The sequence below is a fragment of the Asterias amurensis genome, chromosome 2 (genome assembly GCF_032118995.1).
Source record: "Asterias amurensis chromosome 2, ASM3211899v1".
NCBI classification, from domain to species: domain Eukaryota; kingdom Metazoa; phylum Echinodermata; class Asteroidea; order Forcipulatida; family Asteriidae; genus Asterias; species Asterias amurensis.
The window spans coordinates 2,081,954-2,107,939 of record NC_092649.1 but is presented as its reverse complement, the minus strand read 5'-3'; the positions used below and the strand labels follow the sequence as shown (position 1 = coordinate 2,107,939).

The 25,986-nt window shown below is 39.9% G+C and overlaps 1 protein-coding gene across 2 annotated transcripts; it reads right to left on the bottom strand.

The window, feature by feature from the left end:
• Positions 1-460: 460 nt before the first annotated feature.
• Positions 461-25,986, bottom strand: LOC139954209 (cytochrome P450 4F12-like). Of its 2 annotated transcripts, none has more exons than XM_071953926.1 (10): positions 25,226-25,986; positions 24,615-24,864; positions 22,291-22,438; positions 21,236-21,408; positions 15,722-15,849; positions 12,997-13,228; positions 12,669-12,865; positions 10,177-10,310; positions 3,518-3,665; positions 461-1,128 (listed from the first exon to the last, which is right to left on the bottom strand). In XM_071953926.1, the coding sequence occupies exons 2-10, from the start codon at positions 24,846-24,848 to the stop codon at positions 942-944; spliced, it is 1,581 nt and encodes a 526-aa protein (XP_071810027.1). In that variant the 5' UTR covers positions 24,849-24,864; positions 25,226-25,986; the 3' UTR covers positions 461-941. The 2 variants fall into 2 exon arrangements, with proteins under 2 accessions (XP_071810027.1, XP_071810028.1); XM_071953927.1 differs by having other exon boundaries at positions 25,862-25,944.

Genomic DNA, 25,986 nt, shown 5'->3' with positions numbered 1-25,986 from the left:
ACTGTGTGTGTTTTAAAAAGCCCGATCGAAGTGGGCTCATCGCTATAGCCGAGTTGTTTTAATATCATTATTTTGTTATCGAGTGCAGATCTTTGGCTTCTTCGTAAACAGTGGTTTGCAAAAACAAAAAGGCTTAAAGGATTTGGGTATTTTTTCAAAATGTACATAGATTTACATTAAACTTACAGGGTTTGAAGATAATGATAGTGGAAAGCTTCCCTTCAAATAGTACTTACTGAGGTGCTGTAGTTTTTGAGAAATTAGTAAAAACAATGTCATGAAAATACGTTTGTAAATGGTTAAAATAATGTTCGTCTAATGTCATGACATTGTTTTACTCATTTCCCCAAAACTACAGCACCTCAGCACGTAGTTTTTGCAGGGAAGCTTTCTACTATCATTATCTTCAAACTGTGTAAGTTTAAAGTGTAAATCTGTGGACATTGTGTTTTTTTGTCCTACAAAAGTTACGTAGACCCTTTAACTGTGATGAGCTTGTAATGTATATAGATGCAACTTTTGAGGCATTGCTTGTTGAGGTATCAATATGTCTTGTTTGCGATAACACCATGTGAGTGTTACACATTTTGGTTATTCATTACATGGTGTTACCGCAAATCGTATTCCCACCATGCACAGTTTTAAATCCTACTTAGTTATTGTTCCTGAGAACTTGTCTTGCTTATACTTTCGCAAACTTCTCCTTGTTTGGTTTACAATATTATAAGGTGTAGAAATGGCAACGTTGTCGAAATTTCTCTATAAAGGTGCGTGCAGCTCAGAGCCGCAAAACAAGACCGTTTATGTCTGCTGCCACCAGCATCTCAAAAGTCTCCCATTATTACAACATCATGATTCATATTATGTTTGGAGATTTCCAAAATTAAACACAAAATCAGAAGTAAGAACCGCGTGTGCTATTACTACACCTGATTTTTACTTTAGGCAGCTTTCCCATCCAGCTTTCTAGGTTTCATCAGAACATGAATCCCCGTCTCACTCCGGAGAGTTCCAGCGTTGACAAGTTTGATTTTCTTACTCTCGTCTGCTTCGAAAACAAAATGGCGTAGCAGGAGGGCAAAGGTCGTCTTCAGCTCGAAGACGGCGAATTGCTGTCCGAGACAGTTCCTATCGGGGAGCGAATAGAACAATTAAGGCACAGTTTAGGGGACTGGGCACTATTGGTAATTACTCAAAATAATTGTAACATAAAAAGTTACTTGAACGAGCAATGGAGAGCTGTTGGTATAAAACAATATGCGAAACGGCTCCCTCTGAAGTAACGTTATTTTTGAAAGGTCTTCTCACAGCAGTTCCAGTTCACACAAAGTTCTACGGTCAACGTTCCTTCAAATATGCTTCACCTAGACGATGGAACTCTCTTCCCAACAATCTCAAAGACTGTGCCACGCTAGAACAATTTAAATTACAACTTAAAAAACCCATCTCTTCAACCACAGAAGCGCTTAGAGGCTTCATTTTGTATTATGCGCTATATAAGAACTGTTCATTATTATTATTATTATTAAATTTCCACTCAAATAAAAACGTCTTTAGCTGAAGCCTTTTATTCTTTATCTGAAAGCACAAAAAGCCAATGCAAAGCAACAAGTATTTTCTTTCATTATTTTCTTGCAAACTCGAAGACCAATTGAGCCCAAACATACTGCCGTCGATTTCAGAAAGAGTTAGGACTCGTCTTATCTCGAGTTATTAGGACGAGTAACTCGCCCTAACTTTGGATTAATCTTAAGGTCTGAATGCTACAGTGCAGAGTTGGGACTCGTCCTAAGTCATAAGATTAACCCTAATTTAGGAAGAGTTTTGTGAAATCGACGGCTGGTATTTGACCAAAAAAAATTACCAAACGTGTCCAATGTCTTTAAGTGATTATTTTGAATTGACTGGCAGTCGAGTTTTGATTTAGTCTTCAAGTGGTCCAGCTGCACCAATATTAATTTAATTGCCTCTTGAATACGCAGCATTCATCAAAGGAAATTGGGGACAAAATGACACGGTATAATTTACTCTTCAAAAATGTCGGCTCTGCGTAAAACAATTCCCGGTGGATTACTGTCGACGAAACCAGAGACTTACGGGAATTATTAATTCGAAAAGAATACTCATGTCGGTCTGTTTGATTATAAATGTCATACCGTAACTAATGTCAGAGTCTTATTTCAAGACAAAAGTCGAGGGAGACGCGTTTTAAAAACAAGGGAGCCGCGTTTTAAAGACAAGGGAGCCGCGTTTTAATTAGACGCAACAATTCGCCGTCGATATGCTATAATTGCCGCTTTATAAGAATGCAAACAGACAACACTGTTGCAATATTGACCTTACATTTTGCCGAATCACTGATTAACACTTCAATGAATAGATTAAGTTTTAATGTACCCGTATACATCAAAGTGTGTTAGCACCAACTTTCCGAGCTAGGTGAACAAAATTACAGGCATATTAATTACTCGGGTGTGATTCGAACCAACGACCTGTGCAAATCTAGAGCAGTGTCCATTGGAGTTAAATAAAATTATTAGTTTGGATTTTTTTCTTTCTGATTTTGCAAATTTACGCTCATTAGATGTTGACACAAAATTAACAACGACGCTATCAATCGTACTACCATAAGGGTCCGTATGCGTTGGGAATGAACATTAATTTCAATAAAAACTGACTTTGTAAGAAGTACTGCAGCTTTGGAAAGTATATCACTGACATAACATCAGTCGTTAATCCACAGAGTGAGATTATTTTGAGGTTGAATATAAAGCAAGAGGCAGGGCAGGACTTTAACCCGAGACCTCCGAGAACTGGGCTATCTAGCCCTACTATTCAAGCCCATCTTTGTTTGGGGGTAAGCCAATGATCAAAGATCGTTGGCCAATTTGAACAGTCGGGGCTTACCCGGAAGCCCCAATGTAGTCAACATTTCTTTGTTCAACCCCAAATTACTGTCCATTTAGACCAGTTACACTTTGTACCAGAAAGATTGACTAAAAAGTCGACATGCGTAGCCTCTAATCCTATTGACAATATTCATAGATGATCTAACGGGTCCAATTCATCCCTGTTAGTCCCCTAAAAACTGATTGAGTCAATGGACACTATTGGTAAATACTCAAAGCAATTATTAGCATAGAAACTGACTTGGTAAAGAGTAATGGGGAGAGGCTAATTGTATAAAGCATTGTGAGAAACAGCTTCCTTTGAAGTAACGTAGTTTTTGAGAAAGAGGTAAATTCTTGCTCAATTTATTATAAAATACTTCAGCTTTTACATGCATCCGAAAGCACACAAATAATTGTGCAACAAGGGTGTTTTTCTCTCATTATTCTCTAGCAACGTTGATGACCAACTGAGCCCAATTTTTCACAGATTTGTTATTTAGGTTAATATACACTATAGTGTGAATACTGGTATTGGACAATAACCCAAGGTGGCCAGAGTCTTTAAAAAAGAACTGACATTTTGAAGAGGAAACAGGAGAAGAGAAAAAAAAATGTGAAAAGTTAACCTTGGTCCAGCAGAGAACGGTAGGAAGGCATGAGGGGAGCGATTGACGCAATTCTCCGGGGAGAACCGCTCGGGGCTGAACACCTGCGGACTGTCCCATACCGTAGGGTTCAGATGCAGTCCGCTCATGGAAATATACACCGTAGTATCTAAGGAAAGAAAAGTGGGAAAAAACGAAAACAAGACTTCAGGATGGATTGGTCTATTCATGTCATTTTGAAGACCAATTATTATCTTATTTCTATTATAAATGTATTATCATGTGGCGATTGTAAGGTAGCCATTCACTGTACAAACATATGGGAATGTCAAATATCCAATATGTAAAAAACAATAACGACACCCACTGTATACAAACCTACGGGAATGTCCAATATCCATAATTGATATACAAGGTAGACACTAACTGTACTAACCTATCGGAAATGCCCAAGTGTCAACACAATCTAGGTTACGTGGTGTCATGTCTAGACTAATTGGAAATGAATATTTTCCATACTTATCTGTTATTCGTCATATAGCGTTCGTTTTATCTGGACTAATTCATATTATATGATAGTTAATTTGTTAACATTTTTGGTTTGAAGAGCGTCACGCCCACGAGGTCCGATCAAATCACTTAGGTAGTCTCACTGAAGTTTAGGTATCCACAAGCCTCAGATGAAACGTCTGGAGGGAACGTCTATATGGGTGCACCCACTTTATAGTGGACACTATCATGGTAATTACTCAAAATAATTATTATCATAAAACCTTTCTTGATTACGAGTAAAGGGGAGAGGTTGATGGTATAAAACATTGTGAGGAACAGCTCCCTCTGAAGCTACGTAGCTTTCGAGACAGTAGTAATTTTCCACGAATTTCATTTTGAGACCTGAGATTTAGAATTTGAGGTATCGAAATCAAGCATCTAAAAGCACACAACTTCGTTTGACCATAGTGCGACAGGGGTGTTTTTTCTTTCATTATTATCTCGCAATTCGACAACCGAATGAGCTCAAATTTTCACAGGTTTGTTATTTTATGCATATGTTGAGAAACACCAACTGTGAAGACTAGTCTTTGACAATTACCATTAGTGTCCAATGTCTTTAATAAACTCCAATAATATAGCTGACAGTGCTAAAAATACTCGTTCATAAATACACGAAACATCAAAAGTATCAAAGCTTTTTAAAGTATAAGGGTGTATTCAGGCCTGGGGAAATTAACTGATTCTTGAGCTTTTAGACTCTGCTCAGCCTGTTATAGGGAAGTCTTAGGGCCCGTTGAGTTATTATACGGGTGTACTTTTCCAAGCGTCTGTGCATCTTGAAAAATTTCTCTATACTCTCTGTGATGACCGGACGTTTGAATTTTACACCAGTGCAGGGTTGTTTTTATTTAGAGGGAGAACAACTCGACAGGCCATAGTCGACTTATGCAGAATTTAAATATTCTAGAGTAAAACAAATAAGGCAGCTGTGAAACTTATTACTATTTTTCGTTTAGTTTTGAATATATTTTTTATCATTCTGCACTGCATGCTATGCTATTTATTGAGGTGCATAATACCAAAGTTCAAGCCAAAGGTTTCGACAATGGCAAATCACAAGTTATTTTGATTGGCAAGTAGGCCCATGGTTTGCAACAGCAACACCCCCCCCAAAAAAAAAAAAAAAAAAAAAAAAAAAGTAGTGGAAAAAAGAAGAAGAAACGGAAGAAGAGGGAGTCGTCGATTAAAGTTACAGCATTTATAGGGAGTACCGGATAATTTGTTGACGTTTAATGGTATCCTGCGGAAGTTTAAACACTCGTTAAAAACACTAACAGTTCTTTTTAATGAAATAACAAGGTAACCAATACTAAGTCACTTGGATTGTTTCCTAAACTAGCTCAATAAGCTCATGATGTTTCCTGTTATGTTTGATCGAAAATTTGAGTTAAAGTTCGTTAGTGATGACTAGTGGCTATCTTCGATACTGATTGGATAATCTTAAATGTAAAGTATCGATTCTTGTGTGACAGTCGAGAGACAACAAGACAGAAATATCTCGCCATGGGTGTTTAAAAAAACCCATCAGTGATTTAAGGACTCATGGTTTAAAGTTGTTAAACACAGATGTTTTTTTTTAGAAGGTTGTAGACTACAGTCTATCCTAACATTTCTTTGTTAGAAACACTGCACCCACCCTGCTGGAAGATGAAATGTTTTTTTTTTCCTAGTATTTGTTTGTCTTAGAATAATAATTTTAAGAACTGACTTAATCACAATCCTATAAGCTAAAGTAGTAGTCCAAATCTATTTTCTATACCATAGTTAAACAGCAGGACAGTTCTTTTCAGAACTGAGAAGTCTCCCGAACCCCCGAACATCTACTCCGCGGTAATAGAATAAAGCAAAAACAGTTCTCTAAAAACAAACTCTATCCTGGCAAGTAGATACACACATACCGCAAACCAAATATTATACAAAGAATAATATTATGTCTCAACAATCATAATCGGTTGTTTACTTCAAACATGGAGGGAAGAAAACAGACCCAAACTCACCCACCCCACTGTTCGCAGCTTATTATCACTATCAACTAGATGGAGAAGGTGAGTTCATTATAAGAGAAGATTTACTCCCAATAATAGTCTGTCACAACAAGTGCACGCATGGAATACCGAGTGGGTGCCGAGTTTGCAAAGTGCCGAGTTTGCTGGTGCCAAGTTTGCAAGGTGCCGAAGTGTCCGGTACCCAAATAAGCATCCGATAATATAATGCAGATTTTTTTTGCAAGCGTGTAGTCACCAGACTTAGTTCTGGTGGTTATAATGTCATTCAGGTTCGGGTGGAGTCCTGGTCATTTTGACTTTTGTTTGTGTATTTTGTGCAATCTGCTTTACTACTTTGCCCTGTGGAATAATGCATGGGCAGCCTTTTTCGTGGTGTATAGCCTCAAATTGGGGACTAACAGCGGTTATAGAAGCATGATATACGACTCTTTACTCTCACGGTAATTGTTACGGTAATCGTTCCCCAAAGATATTATACAACACAGGTGAAGCATGAAGTCGAGGCTCGACATGCAGTTAGCAATTACTTGGAGCGATTAATTGCTTTTCTATCCCAGAAGTGTAAACAAGGCCCCGAGATGTGCACTCAGTGATCTATCTCTATGATAAAAAAAAAAAAAAAAAAAAAAAAAAAAAAAAAAATGCCGCAGCTTAGGATATCAATGAATGTGACCCCACAGCTCATTAACCTTTGGAGAAATGGCTCGATTATGGGGTTTGCAAATTGGTATACTCCATCTCCGGGAGGCTGGTCTCAACGGGTAGACACGCTCTTACACGAACGACTTACAGTTCATACCCAACACCAACATGGAAGTATCGTGGCCGAGCACTTAAGCGCACCCCGAAGTACTCTGGTGTTTCTGATCAGCAGAGTGTGGGTTCGAATCCCCAGCCGTGACACTGTGTCCCTGAGCAAGACACTTATCAATCATTGAACCGTCCTTCGGATGGGACGTAAAGCTGTTGGTCCCATGTGTTGTGTAACGCGTGTAAAGGAACCCAGTGCACTTAATATCGAAAAGAGAAGGGGTTCGCCCCGGTGTTCCTGGCTGTGGCTGCTTACTGCGTTGTAGCACCTTGTAAACCCTTATAAGGTGCTAAATAATTGGGTGTCAGAATTCATCACTGCAATAACCTTTCTTTTTGTAAGTTTGTATACTCAGCGCCTTGAGTACCTTTTTGGTAGATACGTGCGCTGTAAGACTTTTTTATTTTTAAGATATTTACATACACAACGCATGAAGTCTCTTGATTTTTTCAGTTTCTCATTTATTTTGTATTTAATATCACTTTACCAAGAATTGTTTATGGTTTACCGGTTCTTGTCTTTTGCAACTTTATCAATTAAACCTCTGTTTCCCTAGCGACTGAAAGTTAATTTACCGTGAAATCCTCAAGAGAGAAATTGTTCACCGAAGCCAATGTATGTGTAAGAATCCCTCTCCTACTAATTGAACCAACCAAAAGCCCGTAATTTGTTATCAATTGATGTCAAATTAGATTTCCCCATTCACATGTTTGGTTATTATAAAACGTATTAAAAAAAAACCGAGATTGTGATAAAAGTATCAAAAGACGATCACCCTTTGATCTGTGCCGTCTGAACGCGTCAATGAAGCAAATTTTTAATAGTGACAAATTAACATCAGCCTTGTGAACACTAAACACATCAACTGTTTGCAGAGGAGCTCACTGTTTGCTAACAGCTTGCTTTTGAAAACAATCGAACCGTTTAACTTCTGACAACATTAAAATCTTACGTGTGATACAATAACAGAGACGTTTTCAATTACAAAAACATCACCGTTAATATCCTTAAAGGGAAGGTACACGTTTGGTAATTACACAAAACAAATATTAACTTAAAAACTGACTTGGTAACGAGCATTGGAGAGCTGTTGATAGTATAAAACATTGTGGGAAACGACTCCCTCTGAAGTTTCGAGAAAGGTAAATTCTCATTAAAATAATAAAAATCTTCTAGCTAGAGTAGAAGTCTTTTATTCTTTTCTGAAAGCACACAAATTCGTCTAATAAGGGTGTTTTTTCTTTCATCGTTCTCTCGCAACTTCGATGACCAATTGAGCTCAGATTTTCACAGGCTTGTTATTTTATGCTTATGATGGGATATACCAAATAGGATACACCAAATGAGAACAATTAATCTTTGACAATTACCAAACATGTACAGTGCCTTTAAATGCGGCCGTGGACACTATTGGTATTTCTCAAGATAATTCTTAGTATCAAAACTTGATGGTACGGGACAATGGAGAGCTGTTCATGTTATAAAACATTGTTAGAAATGGCTTCCTCGTAAGTAAACGTAGTTTTTGAGAAAGAAGTAATTTATCACTCAATTACTAATTAAACACTTCAGATGAAGCCTTTATGCTTCTGAAAGCACACAAAGTAATGCAACAACGGTGTGGTTTTCTTTCATTATTTTCATGCAAGTTTGATGACCAATTGAGCCCAAATTGTCACTGGTTTGATTATTATGATCGTTTTCGTTTGGAAACATCTAGTGAGAATATTGATCTGACAAGGGTGTTTTTTACCCAAAGTGTTCAGCCGTCGACCAAACTCTTCCTAACTAAGGATCAATCTTAGGAAGGTAGTGGTAAAAGACTTCTCTTGAAATATTACTCCATTAAATGCTTTACTTTTTGAGAAAACAGCAAAACAATATAAACACATGTCATGACACGGCGAAACGCGCAGAAACAAGGGTGGGTTTTCCCGTTATTTTCTCCCGACTCCGTTGACCGATTGAGCCTACATTTTCACAGGTTTGTTATTTGATATAGAAGTTGTGGTACACGAAGTGTGGGCCTTGGACAATACTGTTTACCGAAAGGGTCCAATGGCTTTAAGATTGATCCTAAGTATAACTCGAGATAGGGTTAATAATAGCGTTTCGTGAAATCGGCTGCAGTGTATTTATTAAAGGGACACACCGGCCGAATTGGGCTATTTGGGCTACAAAATAGACTAAGATGTGACTTCAACAGTCTTCCAGGAATGAAGAAGAACAGTCCTTAAAAACAATCATCAAATTAAGCCGTTTTTGAGCATTTTAAGACAAAAACGCAGGTCGCGTGATTGTTCTAACCAAAAAGTGGTACAAACAATCACGTGACCTTCCGGGCTAGTTTTACTTGCAGCCGTCTAAAAGTAACTTACTTAACCAAATTTAAATCTTTTTTTACAAAATTATGTACGAATAATTGACGAAAAAGATCATGTATTCAAATTATCGCTACAAAATGTAAATAATGGTGAAAATTCTAACATAAGATTCACATTCAAAGAGTCCGTGTAACTGAAGCTTGTTATATGGCCGCTTTGGTTTTTTAAATCATTTTTCGCTAAATACGTGACATTTTGATGATTTTTGTTTGCAGCAACCATCTATAAAAACATTATTTATGATTCTCCACCCCTAAATTGCGTAAACGGTGAGCCGGTGTGTCCCTTCAAAGCTTGTATAATCACTTGTATAAATGCAAACACTGGTATAATAGATGGACTGCTTGTTTCAACATAGACAGTGCGTCTTTCATTTCCGGAAATTCTGCGTACGTTGCACCCGAAGGGCACCCGGGTACGTCACTGTCCAGAGCGAAGAGGAGACCCTTCACTTGCACCCTCGACGACAACCCCGCACCCGAAATCCCCTTCCTTTCCTTTTAGATGTGTTATGGGGATTCAAATAGACGAGGGGATTGTTTTATTGAATGGATAGAATGGGAGTGGGTTTAGAGACTGTTAGACAAACAACATGGGTCAAACATTGTGTGTGTTTTTTTTGTCAACTAAATACACTTAACACTTATTGGTAACTGTCAAAGATTAGTCTTCTCACTTGGTGTATCTCAACATATTTGCATAAAATAAAAAACCTGTGATAAAACTGAGCTCAATTGGTCGTCGAAGTTGTTTACTACTTTCAGCATGTGCCCCACCCCTTAGTAGGTGCCAACGGCCTCTGAAAAAAATAGTTGTTTTGCAGCCCACACCTTAAGTTCCCTTAAGGATATGTAGGTCTGATGATTTGCATAAACAAGAAAAGCAAAAAAGAAACTGTCAAAGATCAAAGATCAAAGATGGTACCTGTTGGGATGACTCTCCCGTCGCTGAGGACCAATGGCTCCGTAAGGCGTCTGAATACGAACGGCACAGTGGGATAAAGTCGCTGACTCTCCTTGATGCACATGGTCAAGAAAGGCAATGAACTCATATCAGTCCTGCAGCAACACAATGGGGAAACCATTCACAATTTTAAAGGCATTGGACACTATTGGTATAATTACCCAAAATAATTGTTGGCATAATAAATCACTTGGTAACGAGCAATATAGAGAGCTGTTATAGTATAAAACACGGTGAGAAACAGCTACATCTAAAATAGCGTAGTTTTTGAGAAAGAACTCAAATAAAAGACTTCAGCTGAAGCCTTTTATTATGCATCTGAAAGCACGCAAAGTATAGGTGCAACAAAGGTGTTTTTCTTTCATTATTCTATTGCAACTTCGACGACCAATTGAGCCCAAATTTTCGCAGGTTTGTTATTTTATGCATATAATGAGATACACAAAGTAAAAATAAGAAGAGTGGTCTTTGAAAGTTACCAAATAATCCACTCTCCAGCCCCTTTAAAGTATGGGCACGTTGTGTTGTTGTGGGGGGGGGGGGGGGGCTTAAAAAACTAATATAATTTGGTCCCTTTGAAAGGAATGAGAAGAATAACCATTATCACTGTGTGCAACAGGGTCCTTAACATAAGATGGCACAGTGATGACTCGCAGTCCATCATTTTTGTTAAAGGAGAAGACTAATTTAAAAGCCAGATGACACATGAAGGGTCGCACTAAAGTCCATCACCAATACACTCACAGCTCGTTCACGAGCCCTTTTTGCACCGCTTCCTTCATAGCCCTTTTCGAAGCCACGGCTTCAGCTTCAGTCCTGGAAAGCTAGACCCCATAGTTGTATTGAATACGCGTGATACACGTTCAAGGGGTCAGACCAGAGGACGGAGCCCGAAGCCGAATCCAAAAGCCAATGACGAGGATTCGAAAACGACCATAATTAGTAAAACGTGATTTTGAGGGTATCACGCCGAACCAATTAGACACTCCAACCATGAAGGCGTTTTCCATCATTTCCCATAATTTGAGAAATGAGGTTGATTGATGGGTTTTGGCCGGTAAGTATACTACAACCCTGTACAGTTTGTGTCAATTTATTTCGCTGCGAGTTAAGACCCTACAAAGTTTCAGTGTTCATTGCAAAATATGCGTGAAGTGCCTTCCAATTACTAACAGACCTTTCTATTACAACGTCATAGTCCACGTTTTTGCCGACCGAGGTAGGACACCTTTGGGAAGTCATAAATGCAGAGGAGAAACTGTTTCCAACAATGTTTCACAAATACTCAACAAAGATTAAATTTGATGTAAACAAAGGAACCAATGGGATGCATGTTTTTATTTTAATTTTAGAATTGACAGTTTGCAGAAATGTTGATTTGACCACAACATCTATTAACACGACCGAATGTGTAGCCTTGCTCAAGGCCGTCGCATTATTCGCTCCGAAAAGACGCAGCTGTAAACCCACCCGCCGTATACCCTGTGCATGGTGTGTGCGATCACACCGAATGACCCACCCGTATACACACTGTCACATCGCACGAATACTGTTCACACAAGTCATCGCACTCGTACACCACTAACCGCATGCGGAGGCCGTCAGGCCGACAGCCTTGTCGGGTCTGTATCTTCCCGTTTTAATGTTGTGTTGTATTGAAAAAATTCCAATAGTGGACGAAATTGGGGGGGGGGGGGGGCTCTAGGATATGCTAGTATGCAGCTCATGAATATGTATATCGTTCGTCAGACCTATCAGACAACACAGGATGTGAGGCAAATGAATTATTCATTTTGACGTCCAATCACACACGCCTATCATGCTCGCTGAGCGTCCGTGGTGGTGGTGTGTGATGATGTAGACATGTCTCATCTTTCGCGGGCATTATGGTAATGAGCTGACCGTGGGAACTCTTCGCTTATTATAGTAATGAGGTCAGTGGCTTCAACACAGACCCTACAAGGCTGTCGGCCTGACGGCCGACGCATGCGGATAGTGTACGGGGGCATCGTGTCGTGCGATGTTACGCACAGTGAATACGGGTGGGTTTTACGCACAGTGAATACGGGTGGGTGTTTATACAGCGGCGGTCTTTTTTCGGAGTGAATAATTCGACTGCCTTGAGCAAGGCTACCGAATGTGTTGCTATACCAATCGGCCGTCCATGCCAACAAGAGGGCGGTTTCTTCATCAACGATGGTCTATACACACATTGGCCGTTTTAGAAACAACAGCTTGGGTGCAGGCTCCTGGCTTTGACCTCGTCAGTAATGCTTCAAGCATGATGCTTTTAATAATGACATACTGACGAAGCATGTGAGCCGGAGTTGAAGCCGAGATCGCAGTTTCGAAAAGGGCATAATATGATCATATACGGGTATAATCAATAAAATCTGCCTTGATCAACGAACGACACAGGAAGCACTAGCCGTGCGAACGAGGTTGACACCCACCAGTCAAGTTCGTCAGTGCCCTTTGCATTCATCAGATCGTCAACCTCCTTCCTGCAGATGTCCTGGTAGTCCGGATACTGGGCCAAGCAGTAGATGGCCCACGTGGCTGCCGTGCTGGTCGTTTCGTACCCGCCAAACATGAATGTGTTTACTTCGTTCTGAATTTCTTCCTCGCTCAGGCCTTGTCCGTCATCATCCTATATATAAAACAAGAGTTTCATTGTCCTTTAACATCCTACATTTAATTATAACCTACATAACAAAAAAAAAAAGTTCTAGGTGATAGTCAAAAACTCATTTAAAAAAAAAAAAAAAATAGCTTCCTCACCCGGGCGTCTATTAAAATATCCAAGAGATCACGAAACGCCCTCTCTTGTCCTCCCTTTGCTTGCCTCTTAACGATCACCTGTCTGGAGAAGTCGAGCGCAACCTTAAGGAATTTCCGGAAGTTTTTACCGTCTGGGCTTTTGTAATAGAGGAAGTCTACATATTGCCACATGGTGACGAAACGCTTGAAGAAAAGATTTGCTAATTTGCGGACGGCGTGGACGTAGGTACAGCTGAGGGAAAATAAAGAAAACATGGTTATACTGTAAAAACAGTTTTTAGAGTTTAAAGGCAGTGGACACTATTGGTAAGTACTCAAAATAATTATCAGCATAAAACCTCACTTGGTATCGAGTAATGGGGAGAGGTTGATAGTATAAAACATTGTGAGAAACGGCTCCCTCTAAAGTGACGGGGTTTTTGAGACAAAAGTAATTTTCAATGAATTTGATTTCGAGACCTCAAGTTTAGAATTTGGGTCTCGAAATCAAGCGTCTGAAAGCACACAACTTAGTGTGACAAGTTTTTTTTTCCATTCATATCTCGCAACTTCGACGACCAATTGAGCTCCAATTTTCACAGGTTTGTTATTTTATGCATTTTAGATACACCAAGCGAGAAGACATGGTCTTTGACAATTACAAATAGTGTCCAGTGTCTTTATAGACACTATAAGTTGTACCCATTTTTTAAACGTGTTTAAATGACAAACATGTTTATCAGTTTGGGGTATATGGTTTGTAGGATTTAAACACACATGATCTAAACATGTTTTAGGTTAAACATGTGGTGTGGCAAAAATGGGTGCAAAACTTGTGCTGATTAGAAATGTGTTGACAATCTAAACACTGTGTTTAGAGTGATAGGGAGAAACTTTATATTAATAGTAAACTTGCGGGTACAACCATGTGCAAATCTTTTTAGTTTGAGTGTTGGCGCTGAAGAGATCTGGTGTGTGATCTCGACGTTTCGGACAGTGCTCTCAGCTCGTCTCAAGTTTCTTCCCGGTTATCCACACCATGCAAATCTCTAAACAATACTTGTGATTACTGTTGATGGGAAGGGCATTCTAAACCTCAGTGGGGCATGTGTTCTGACTCCGTTTTGGGCGCCGTCGTCAATTTTTGACAAAATTGGAGCCGGAGCCGTTGTGACAGGAGTTTTTTCTGTCCCCCGGATATTCTGTCCCATGGCAAACTGTCTACAAACTTATTCTGGTATACCGCCCTCTTTTGAAACATCCTCTTACAGCACATGTTAACATATTAATTCCCCATTATGGGTGACCAGTGTAGGCATCCGGTGCTGAAGCCTTTATTAAAGTCACCTGGAAATAGATTTTTTTTTTCCTTTCAAACAGTATATGCTAACGAACAATAAAACAATTTTGTAAGTAATTGTTTGTCACGATTTATATGTTAAAAAAATGTATAAAGTTGTTTGGGGGACTGACTCCGCCTACCCCTTTTGTGACGTCAATCGAGGCAGACTTTGCCTGCAATGCGTATAGTAAACACACGTGCAAAGTACATGTACGTCCAAGTCGTGAGTTGGTACATTTCAAAAAGTGTTTTTCTGCATTCAGCAGCAATACACCTGGTCGGCATTGCCGGAAAAAAACAAAAAAATTATTTGTCTGAAACGTACAAACTCACGACTTGGTCCGTACATGTACTTTGCAATATTGTGTTTACTCTACGCATTACAGGCAAGTCTGCCTCGATTGACGTCACGAACAGCGCCCTCTCGGGTCGGGGTCTACTCTTAAATTTGTAAATAACATAAGAACTGAATTTTTAAACCTTAGTTAACTGTTTATTCACATTCCACTCATCAAAACACACATATATTAGTGACAAAAGCTTTATTTTGAAAAAAATACCACTTCCAGGTGACTTTAAAGTTTGGAAAAGGCCCGCTGTGTCTAATTTGAGCCGTATTTGTAACCAGTATAGCGCAAAGACGACGGTGTTGGTTCAAATCCCAGTTGAGACATCTACAACACGAAATAAATGGTCCTTACAGTATCTGTCTTATAGTTAGACTGGGCACCTGTACTGCCGCCTGCTGTCGTCGCGTATCACATTGGGTGCGTTCGCTTAGCTTCCCTGGGTCATCCCCGGTCTGCCCCGGTGCGTTCGAATAGCTTTTGACGTCATTCCAGGAGCTCACCCGGGTCAGCCCCTAGTGCCCTGCTTGTGGAGTGGGTCACTTGGGGGCTGGCCCCAGGGTAACGACGTCACTACGAGAGCGATGAGTGGTCGTTCGTTTATCTCTTGTCCGATTGTGAGCACCGCGGGGTAGGCCCAGGGAAGCTAAATGAACGCACCCTGTGTGAAATGAGGGAGGTCAAAGGTCAAACTTCACGCCGGTTTTTGATGCCGGTCTCTGGCGTTATTCACCAGCCTCGAAGAATGACGTCAGACGTTCAGGCTACAGCGAGTTCTGTCAAAATTGCTACCACTGGCAGAGGCACATGCTGGCACACAACAGCCAGAGAGGGCAGCATTTAATAACCTGGCAGTTAGGCCGTGTGAAAGGACAGCAATTTTTGATTACTGTTTGACGGTCTCTGTTTTCACAGGGACAGTCGCCAGTAATCAAACCTTGTTGTCCTTTACACACAATTATTTGTGAAGTTTCACAACCTTGCCAAACCTAAAGCAAGGGACCCCGCTCAATGGATGTCGTGTGAAAAGGGCTTAGACACCACTTCGTTGACTTACCCTTTGGTTTGGCAGTGGCTGTCGTAGCTGTAGATGGATTTAAGCAGGTTGTCTAGAGTCAGCAAGCCCATGTGGTCGTACACGTTCACCGTAGTTTGCTCTCCTTGGCAAAGCTTTTTCCATTTGTTCTGAAAGTTTGATAACACAAAAATTGTATAAGAACTCAAACGAATTAGGAATACAGTAAAAGAGCCGCCAAAAATAAGCTATTAAAGATGGACGTTATTAGTAATTGTCAAAGACTAGTCTTTTCACTAGTTGGTGTATCTGAACATATGCATGAAATAACAAACCTTTGTAAATTTGAGATCAATATTGGTCCTCGAAGTTGCGAGATGATAATGTAAGAAAGAACACCCTTGTCATAAGAAGTTGCGTGCGTTTCGATGGTTGATTTCGGGACCTCAAATTCTAAATCTGATGTCTCGGAATCAAATTCGTGGAAAATTACTTCTCTCTTGAAAACCATATGTCACTTCAGAGGGAGCCGTTTCTCACAATGTTTTATACCACCAACCTCTCCCAGACCTACCAAGTCTCACGCATTAAGCGTGAGACTCACTCATTTGGGCTCTGACTCACGCTCACACGCACAGCAACCATTTTCTCACGCATTGGGTCCAGACTGGAAAAAAAAAAAATATTGTCATGCATTGCCAAATCGCGCTCGTGTGTACAAAAAACGCAATCTACAATGTTTGCACAATCTTCAGATTGCACGCAGTTTATCAGAATCATCATTTTTTTGTACAAACTTTGTACAAACAGAGCACAAATTTGCAGATTGCGCACGCTTTTGCTCTTCCAGCAGGTTCAACTCAAATTCGGCAGAGCGCAAAACGCTTACTGCGCACAAGTTTTTCCCGATTTGTTTTAGCAAACTCGTTAAATGCGCTCCACTAGCGAAGACACAACAGGCAGAGGAAGTGAGCGGAGGATTTTGGACATCATTTTTAGTCATTTTTTTTAGTTTGGAAGGAAATAATCTGACACAATCGTACCTCCACATTAGCCATCAACATATTCTGTGTACCTCATGTTAGTTTTAATTATTCTGAAGAGGTTTTTGATGCATTTTGGAACACTTTTTTGTCCACAATTAAATTTCTGATTTAAAAAAAAACAAAAATAAAAAAAATAAAGAATAAAAAAAAAGTGTGGCGGCGATATCGAAAGGCCTGTAACTGGCAAAAATTTTCGGGGGGGGGGGGCGTTGAGCTTGGAAAAATCTCACGCATAGCTGGCCTCTGGACTTGGCATCTCTGGAATTGTGTATGGTTGTGTATATTCCCATTGACTCGTGTATGGTTGTGTCAGTTCCCATTGCTTTGTGTATTGCTGTGAAGTGTCCCATTGACTTGTGTATGGTTGTGAAGTGTCCCTTTGACTTGTGTATGGTTGTGAAGTTTCCCATTGACATGTGTATGGTTGTGTCAATTCCCATTAACTTGTGTAAGGTTGTGTCAATTCCCATTAACTTGTGTAAGGTTGTATGGTTGTGTCAATTTCCATTGACTTGTGTATGGTTGTGAAGTGTCCCGTTGACTTGTGTATGGTTGTGTAGTTTCCCATTGACTTGTGTATGGTTGTGTATATTCCCATTGACTTGTGTATGGTTGTATAGTTTCCCATTGACTGAAGTATGGTTGTGTCAATTCCCATTAACTTGTGTAAGGTTGTGTCAATTCCCATTAACTTGTGTAAGGTTGTATGGTTGTGTCAATTTCCATTGACTTGTGTATGGTTGTGAAGTGTCCCGTTGACTTGTGTATGGTTGTGTAGTTTCCCATTGACTTGTGTATGGTTGTGTATATTCCCATCGACTTGTGTATGGTTGTGAAGTGTCCCATTGACTTGTGTGGTTGTGTAGTTTCCCATTGACTTGTGTGTGGTTGTGTAGTTTCCCGTTGACATGTGTATGGTTGTGTAGTCATTAACCACCAACATATTCTGTGTACCTCATGTTAGTTTTAATCACACTTTTTTGTCCACAATTAAATTTCCGATTTAAAAAAAAAAAAAAAAAAAAAAAGAAAGTTGGGCGGCGATTCCGAAAGGCCTTCTAAAACTGGCAATTTTGTTTCGGGTGGGGGGGGGGGGGTTGAGCTTTGAAAAATGTCACGCATAGCTGGCCTCTGGACTTGGCATCTCTGGAATTTTGTATGGATGTGTTACTCCCATTGACTTGTGTATGGTTGTGTAGTTTATATATGTTTGGTTTGCGGTAACACCATGTGTGTATCTACTTGCCAGGTAGAGTTGTTCTTAGGGAACTGTCTTGCTTTATTCTACTGCCGAGGAGTAGATAATCGGAGGTTCGGGAGACTTCTCAGTTCTGAAAAGAACTGTCCTGCTTTATAACTATTACCAGGGCGGATGGTATAGAAATTTGACTGGACTACTACTTTAGCTTATAGGATCGTAATAACTGTACTGCCGCGGAGTCAGTTCGGAATTGGTCTCAACGTTTCGACTAGCTTGCTCTAGTCATCGTCAGGAGACTGTGTAGTTGTGTAGTTTCCCATTGACTTGTTTATGGTTGTATGGTATCCCATTGACTGGTGTATGGTTGTGTCAATTCCCAGTGACTTGTGTATGGTTGTATAGTTTCCCAATGACTGGTGTATGGTTGTGTCAATTTCCGTTGACTTGTGTATGGTTGTATACATATTCTGTGTACCTCATGTTAGTTTTAATTACTCTGAAGAGGTTTTTGGTGCATTTTGGCACACTTTTTTGTCCACAAATAATTTTCTGATTTAAAAAAAAAAAAAAAAAAAGAAGAAAGTTGGGCGGCGATTTCGAAAGGCCTTCTAAAACTGGCATTTTTTCCCCATGTGTCCCATTGACTTGTGTATGGTTGTGTCAATTCCCATTGACTTGTGTATGGTTGTGAAGTGTCCCATTGACTTGTGTATGGTTGTGTAGTTTCCCGTTGACTTGTGTATGGTTGTGTACTTTCTCACTGACATGTGTATGGTTGTGTAGTTTCCCATTGACTTGTGTATGGTTGTGTAGTTTCCTATTGACTTGTGTATGGTTGTGTAGTTTTCCATTAACTTGTGTATGGTTGTGTAGTTTCCCATTGACATGTGTATGGTTGTGTAGTCATTAACCACCAACATATTCTGTGTACCTCATGTTAGTTTTAATTACTCTGAAGAGGTTTTTGATGCATTTTGGCACACTTTTTTGTCCACAAATAATCTTCTGATTAAAAAAAAAAAAAAAGTTTGGCGGCGATTTTGAAAGGCCTTCTAAAACTGGCAATTTTTTTCGGGGGGGGGGGGGTGGAGCTTTGAAAAATGTCACGCATAGCTGGCCTCTGGACTTGGCATCTCTGGATTGTGTATGGTTGTGTTATTCCCATTGACTTGTGTATGGTTGTGTAGTTTCCCATTGACGTGTGTATGGTTGTATAGTTTCCCATTGACTGGTGGATGGTTGTGTCCATTCCCATCGACTTGTGTATGGTTGTATAGTTTCCCATTGACTTGTGTATGGTTGTGAAGTGTCCCGTTGACTTGTGTATGGTTGTGTAGTTTCCCATTGACTTGTGTATGGTTGTGTATATTCCCATTGACTTGTGTATGGTTGTGTAGTTACCCATTGACATGTGTATGGTTGTATTGTTTCCCATTGACTGGTGTATGGTTGTGTCAATTCCCATTGACTTGTGTATGGTTGTTAAGTGTCTCACTGACTTGTGTATGGTTTTGTCAATTCCCATTGACTTGTGTATGGTTGTGAAGTGTCCCATTGACTTGTGTATGGTTGTGTAGTTTCCCATTGACTTGTGTATGGTTGTGTAGTTTCCCATTGACTTGTGTACGGTTGTGTCAATTCCCATTGACTTGTTTATGGTTGTATAGTTTCCCATTGACTGGTGTATGGTTGTGTCAATTTCCATTGACTTGTGTATGGTTGGGAAGTGTCCCATTGACTTGTGTATGGTTGTGTAGTTCCCATTGACATGTGTATGGTTGTATAGTTTCCCATTGAATGGTGTATGGTTGTGTCAATTCTTATTGACTTGTGTATGGTTGTGAAGTGTCCCATTGACTGGTGTATGGTTGTGTCAATTCCCATTGACTTGTGTATGGTTGTGTATATTCCCATTGACTTGTGTATGGTTGTGTAGTCTCCCATTGACTTGTGTATGGTTGTGTAGTTTCCCATTGACTTGTGTATGGTTGTGTTAATTCCCATTGACATGTGTATGGTTGTGAAGTGTCCCATTGACTTGTGTATGGTTGTGTAGTTCCCATTGACATGTGTATGGTTGTATAGTTTCCCATTGACATGTGTATGGTTGTATAGTTTCCCATTGAATGGTGTATGGTTGTGTCAATTCTTATTGACTTGTGTATGGTTGTGAAGTGTCCCATTGACTGGTGTATGGTTGTGTCAATTCCCATTGACTTGTGTATGGTTGTGTATATTCCCATTGACTTGTGTATGGTTGTGTAGTTTCCCATTGACTTGTGTATGGTTGTGTAGTTTCCCATTGACTTGTGTATGGTTGTGTTAATTCCCATTAACATGTGTATGGTTGTGAAGTGTCCAATTGACTTGTGTATGGTTGTGTAGTTTCCCATTGACATGTGTATGGTTGTGTAGTCATTAACCACCAACATATTCTGTGTACCTCATTGACTTGTGTATGGTTGTGTAGTTTCCCATAGACTTGTGTATGGTTGTATAATTCCCATTGACTTGTGTATGGTTGTGTAGGTTCCCATTGACTTGTGTATGGTTGTGTAGTTTCCCATTGACATGTGTATGGTTGTGTAGTCATTAACCACCAACATATTCTGTGTACCTCATGTTAGTTTTAACTACTCTGAAGAGGTTTTTGATGCATTTTGGCACACTGTTTTGTGGCGATTTCGAAAGGCCTTCTAAAACTGGCAATTTTTTTTCGGGGGGGGGGGTTGAGCTTTAAAAAATGTCACGCAGAGCTGGCCTCTGGACTTGGCATCTCTGGAATTTTGTATGGATGTGTTATTCCCATTGACTTGTGTATGGTTGTGTAGTTTCCCATTGACTTGTTTCTGGTTGTATGGTTTCCCATTGACATGTGTATGGTTGTGTAGTTTCCCATTGACTTGTGTATGGTTGTGTAGTTTCCCATTGACATGTGTATGGTTGTGTAGTCTATAACCACCAACATATTCTGTGTACCTCATGTTAGTTTTAATTACTCTGAAGAGGTTTTTGATGCATTTTGGCACACTTTTTTGTCCACAATTAAATTTCTGATTTAAAAAAAAAAAGAAAAAAAAAAAAAGAAAGAAAGTTGGGCGGCGATTTCGAAAGGCCTTCTAAAACTGGCAATTTTAGTGTCCACTGCCTTTAAGCAAAAACACAATTATGTTTACCAGAATTTAGGTTACCAGCTAAGATACCATGTATGCACTTACAATTTGTGACTGGTACCCTGCCCATATTGCTGAGCAGGGATATTTCAAGCAGCATTTTGGAAAGAATAACCAACATTAGTTTCAAAATTACCACCAGAGTGTGAGCGCATTCGCTGAAGATGGATACGTGTGGTCTGAGTCCGCTGTAGTGAAATGCTGGCGCCACCAAGCGTCGGTTCCGGGCCCAATGCTCGCCAGAGCTTGCCACTAAACCGTCCCCAATCCACTCTCGTAGAAATCTCATCACGGACTCTTGCTTTGGTTCTGGTTAGGGAGCGAAAGCGGAAAACACTGGTTTTACATAGTTGTATAATTTGCAAAATGGAGGAGACCAAGGGGTAATTCACTGGAGTGTGTCGTTGAAAGCAAACTCGATCCTTCACTCGGCCCCAGCGGCCAGGGTCTATCCAGGACCGCTGGGATGGGCTAATCAGCTTGCACAGATCTATTCAGGGAGTACGTCATGCGTTCAGTGTTTTTTCTGTGATGCAGTGCATAGGTGCAGTGTGAGTGTGATGCATGATGGGACTGGATAGACCAGTTAGCGTGCATGATACGTTTGCCCGTCCCAGCCTCTTTGGTTACAAGGCGCTTGGGACGAGCGAAACACGACCCTTCCAACTCGAAACTATTACATTTTAAAGTCAGTGGACACTTTTGGTAATTGTCAAAGACCAGTCTTCTTACTTGGTGTATCTAAACATAATGCATAAAATAACAAACCTGTGAAAAATTGACCTCACTCGGTCGTTGAAGTTGCGAAATAATAATGAAAAAAGAAAACAAAACAAAAAACATCAACCTTGTCACACGAAGTTGTGTGCTTTCAGATGCTTTATTTCGAGAACTCAAGCTCTAATTAATCTGAGGTCTCGCCATCAAATATGTGAGAAATTACTTCTTTCTCGAAAAATGTACGTTACTTCAGAGGGAACCGTTTCTCACAATCAACCTCGCTGCATTACTCGCTTACCAAGTAAGGTTTTATGCTAGTAATTATTTTAAATAAATTACCAATGTCCATTGCTTTTAAGAAAAGGAAGTACAGAGATTAGCTGTTTTGCCATAAAACGGGATGAAAGTGTAAACAAGGAACCCAGCCCCAACAAACACCACAACACTTCAACACCACCATCATTCTTTTACCATTTTTGTTGGCGATAGACTTGACTGTATCTGGATTGAAGACTACCACACCGGGCATGAACGGTCCAAGCCAGAACTGCATGACGTCATCGACCTCTTCGTAGTCAAAATGGAACTCCCTTGCCATCCCATTGTGACCTTTGGTGTACTGTTGAAGAAATCAAAATATTTATACAGTCAGTTGAACATCTTAAAGGCACTTGGAACTTGGCACGTAATTTTTTATTTAGTGAATTTTGAGTGATTACCAAAAGTGTCCTATGCCTTTAAAGGGAAGGTTTGGTAATATTGTCCAAGACCAGTATTCTCACTTGTTATATTCCAACATTATGCATTAAACATAACAAACCTGTGTCAATTTGGGTTCAATATTGGTCATCGAAGTTGCGAGAGAAAAATGGAAGAAAAAACACTTGTTGCACAACTTTGTGTGCTTTCAGATTTATAAAAGCCTTTGTCTTTGAGTGAGAATTTCTCGAAAACTACATTATTACAGAGGGAGCCGTTTCTCACAATGTTGTATACTATCAATACCAAGTAAGCTTTTTATGCTAACAATGGTTGTGTCCAGTACCTTTAAAACAGTTTTGAATGATGCATTTTACAGATAACCTCATAGTTCATGTTTCATTGATTTGTTGGCAACCGTCACAAAGCTTTTCAAGATAAGTCTACCTTTTCTCGTAATTTGAACGTTTGACCCTTTTTTGGTTCCAGTCATTGCAAAAACCTCTTCATTGAAAACTTGAAGCGCAAGTAAAGGACACAATAGGTTTTGTAAAACTTAAAAACTTGGTGTTTCTCATCGACCGTAAATCGCTATCCCCTGGAAAGTGAAGACAAAATTGAAATGTGGACGATTTATTTGTTATTAAAGACTTTCTAGAGTTTGTTGCCTGTGAACTGAATTGCCCCGTGTCTGGCATCACGGTCTTTAATGGTATTTATAATCGGCATAGTGCTGTAGGTCAATACACTGCTCGAACAATGAATATAATAATCCAAAATCATACAAAACATTGTCCTCAGAGAAATAATTTTGTCAAAACTTGTTCAACCAAGGGATTTAGAGTCTACCAAAATGGAGCTGGGAACGTCGTGCCAAAGTGTTTGAATTAAGTATTAAAGCCGTCCATCATGAAAGGGGTTCGGCAATTGGGTGCAGAACACCCCTAAGGGTATAACGGAAGGGGCAACGGGTTTTTAAATCCTATGTTGGTAGTTTCCACAATCAACAATAAAGTGGCGACCTTGAACTTAAAGGTATTGGACACTATTGGTAGTTACTCAAAATAATTATTAGCATAACAACTTACTTGTCGGCGAGCAACGGAGAGAGCATGTTGATAGTATAAAACATTGCGAGAAACGGCTCCCTCTGATGAAGTAATGTAGTTTTTGAGGAAGAGGCAATTTCTCTCTTAAATAATAGAATGCTTTATGCATCTGATGACCAATTAGATTTCGAGGAACCGAAATCAAGCATCTGAAAGCACACAACTTCGTGTATAACAAGTGTTTTTTTTTCTTCGATTATTTATATCTCGTAACTTCGACGACCAATATTGAGTTCAAATTTTCACAGGTTCGTTATTTTAAGCATTATGGTGAGACACACCAGGTGGGAAGTTGGGTCTTTGACAATCCCCAAAGGTGTCCAAAACTACCAAAATTTGAGTATGAATTCTGCATAATAGTAGTTCAAATTCAGTAGATCCCATGAATTTCCATGGTAGTGGTTAAGATCTGCGGCGTTTTCATTCACCGCCGGGGCCGAGGTTTGATTTATGGTATGCAATTCTCAATTTGTTTGCACGGGTTCAATGTTTAAAGGTGTAAATCAAGATCGATAATTTCTTTTATTACAATAACAATTTGAACCATGTAATCCCATGATGTTCTAATGGTTAGGATCCGGCGTTTTCACCGCCGTGGCCCGGGTTCGATTCCCGGTGTGGAGATTTCCTTTTGCTTGGATATTAAATCATGCTGATTAGTTTTTATGTTGAATTATATATTATACAAAGTTATTGCTACATTTTTGTGAACAAACAGTAAGCGTCTGTGATCCCATGGTTAGAATCCGGCGTTTTCACCGACGTAGCCCGGGCTTGATTCCCGGTGTACGGATTTTATTTTGCTTTGATAATAAGTTATGTATTAGTTTTCATGTTGCCCGATTTATATAATAAAAAGTAAGAGCATGTAATCCCGTATGGTCTAGTGGTTAGGGTCCGGCGTTTTCACCGCCGTGGCCCGGGTTCAATTTCCGTGTGGGAATTTCATTTTGCTTGTAATTAATATTAGCTGTCAACAGTTTTTACCTCCGGAATGTCTCCCATGAACCAGCTCCCGTTGGGATGTTTGGGGAAATCTCGTAGAGCATGTTGGAAGCGAAGTTTCCATCTTACTAACTGGATGAGCTTGACGAGTAGGAAGAGCAGAGTAGCGATAAGTAGTGTCAAGAGAATGCTATCCCAGCTTGCCAGCATGAGTGATGCGATCCTGGTTAGTGATGGGAAACTTGACGATAGGAAGTCTGCCTTGAGGAGCGCCATTCTCGATGATTAAAACCTAGCACAGATTAATGTGCGAGAGAAATGGTGAATCAGACTTAAACGCGCTGGTGGTTTTACGGAACACTAGGATTAACCCTATCTCGGGTTAGGACGTCCGAGTAATTCCGATGGGTTCAATGCATTCTAACGTATCCAGATAAGGAACTTACTTGTCTATAAAGTCCTAAAACTAATCCTAAGTTAGGAAGAGTTTGGTGACATCAACAGCTGGACTCCTTTGGTATTTGTCAAAGACCAGTTTTAGTACTTGTATCCCAATAAAGTACATCTCAATATCATTACAAAGTCTGTCTGGGGGTAATATCATTATTACATTTATACATAGGGACCCATACTGCAGGCTAAAAGTACATTACCTTTATAACGATCTGCACCTTCCAAAAATAATCAGTACTTAGGTCTACAGTAGTTGGTTGGCGTAAAACCGTTGAAGTGCTTCTGCGGGAAGTGTATGACAATCTGCAGGAGGTGTATATGTGACAATCAGCATGCGGCTATCTAAAAGTCAGTTCTATTGTCACCCAGTCTTTGCAGTTTCTGGGCAACTGTGTTTAATGGCAAGTTTTGAATAGACTCTCCGGCTTGATATCATACCCAGTCAATGACTGATTGTATTGTAGCTAATAACTTGCGGATGTTTTCTGTTGGTTTAAAATGGTCCTGGTTGGGTTTGTGGCAGAGGCAGGCAGAATTGTTGACCGATCACACTGCCCAAAGTGTCAGCGACTTTTTGGGGCGCGACTTTGACAACTCAACCCGTGAGTTGACTTTTATTGAATGGTCACACGCAGTGAGGATGATGGGTTGGCTGTCTGGTTCCCTTCCTCACATAATACCTACAGGCAATTTAGAAAATAGATCATGTATGTCTTCTTCGGATGTCTTGGTTGAAGAAAGAGCGAAAACAAAAGGTAGGATGTCCTTATAGGCTTTTTGAAGTATATGCCCAACACTGCTAGTAACTCGAACGTGTTTCTAATACCGGAACTCACCTTTGTCATACACAGAGCAGTTTTGCCTTCGACGTAATACAACAGCCGCAGATCAATATTTAAAAAACAAATCCTGATTGTTACGGCATTAAAGTTATCTAATACTGTCCGTTTGTTCCCTCAGG

Coding starts and splice junctions, on each gene's coding strand:
- LOC139954209 (XM_071953926.1), bottom strand. CDS start 24,848: ATGGCGCTCCTCAAGGCAGACTTCCTATCGTCAAGTTTCCCATCACTA. Junction 13,229..15,721: donor AGCCACTGCCAAACCAAAGG/GTAAGTCAACGA, acceptor ATTTTCCCTCAG/CTGTACCTACGTCCACGCCG. Junction 12,866..12,996: donor ATATTTTAATAGACGCCCGG/GTGAGGAAGCTA, acceptor TTTTATATATAG/GATGATGACGGACAAGGCCT.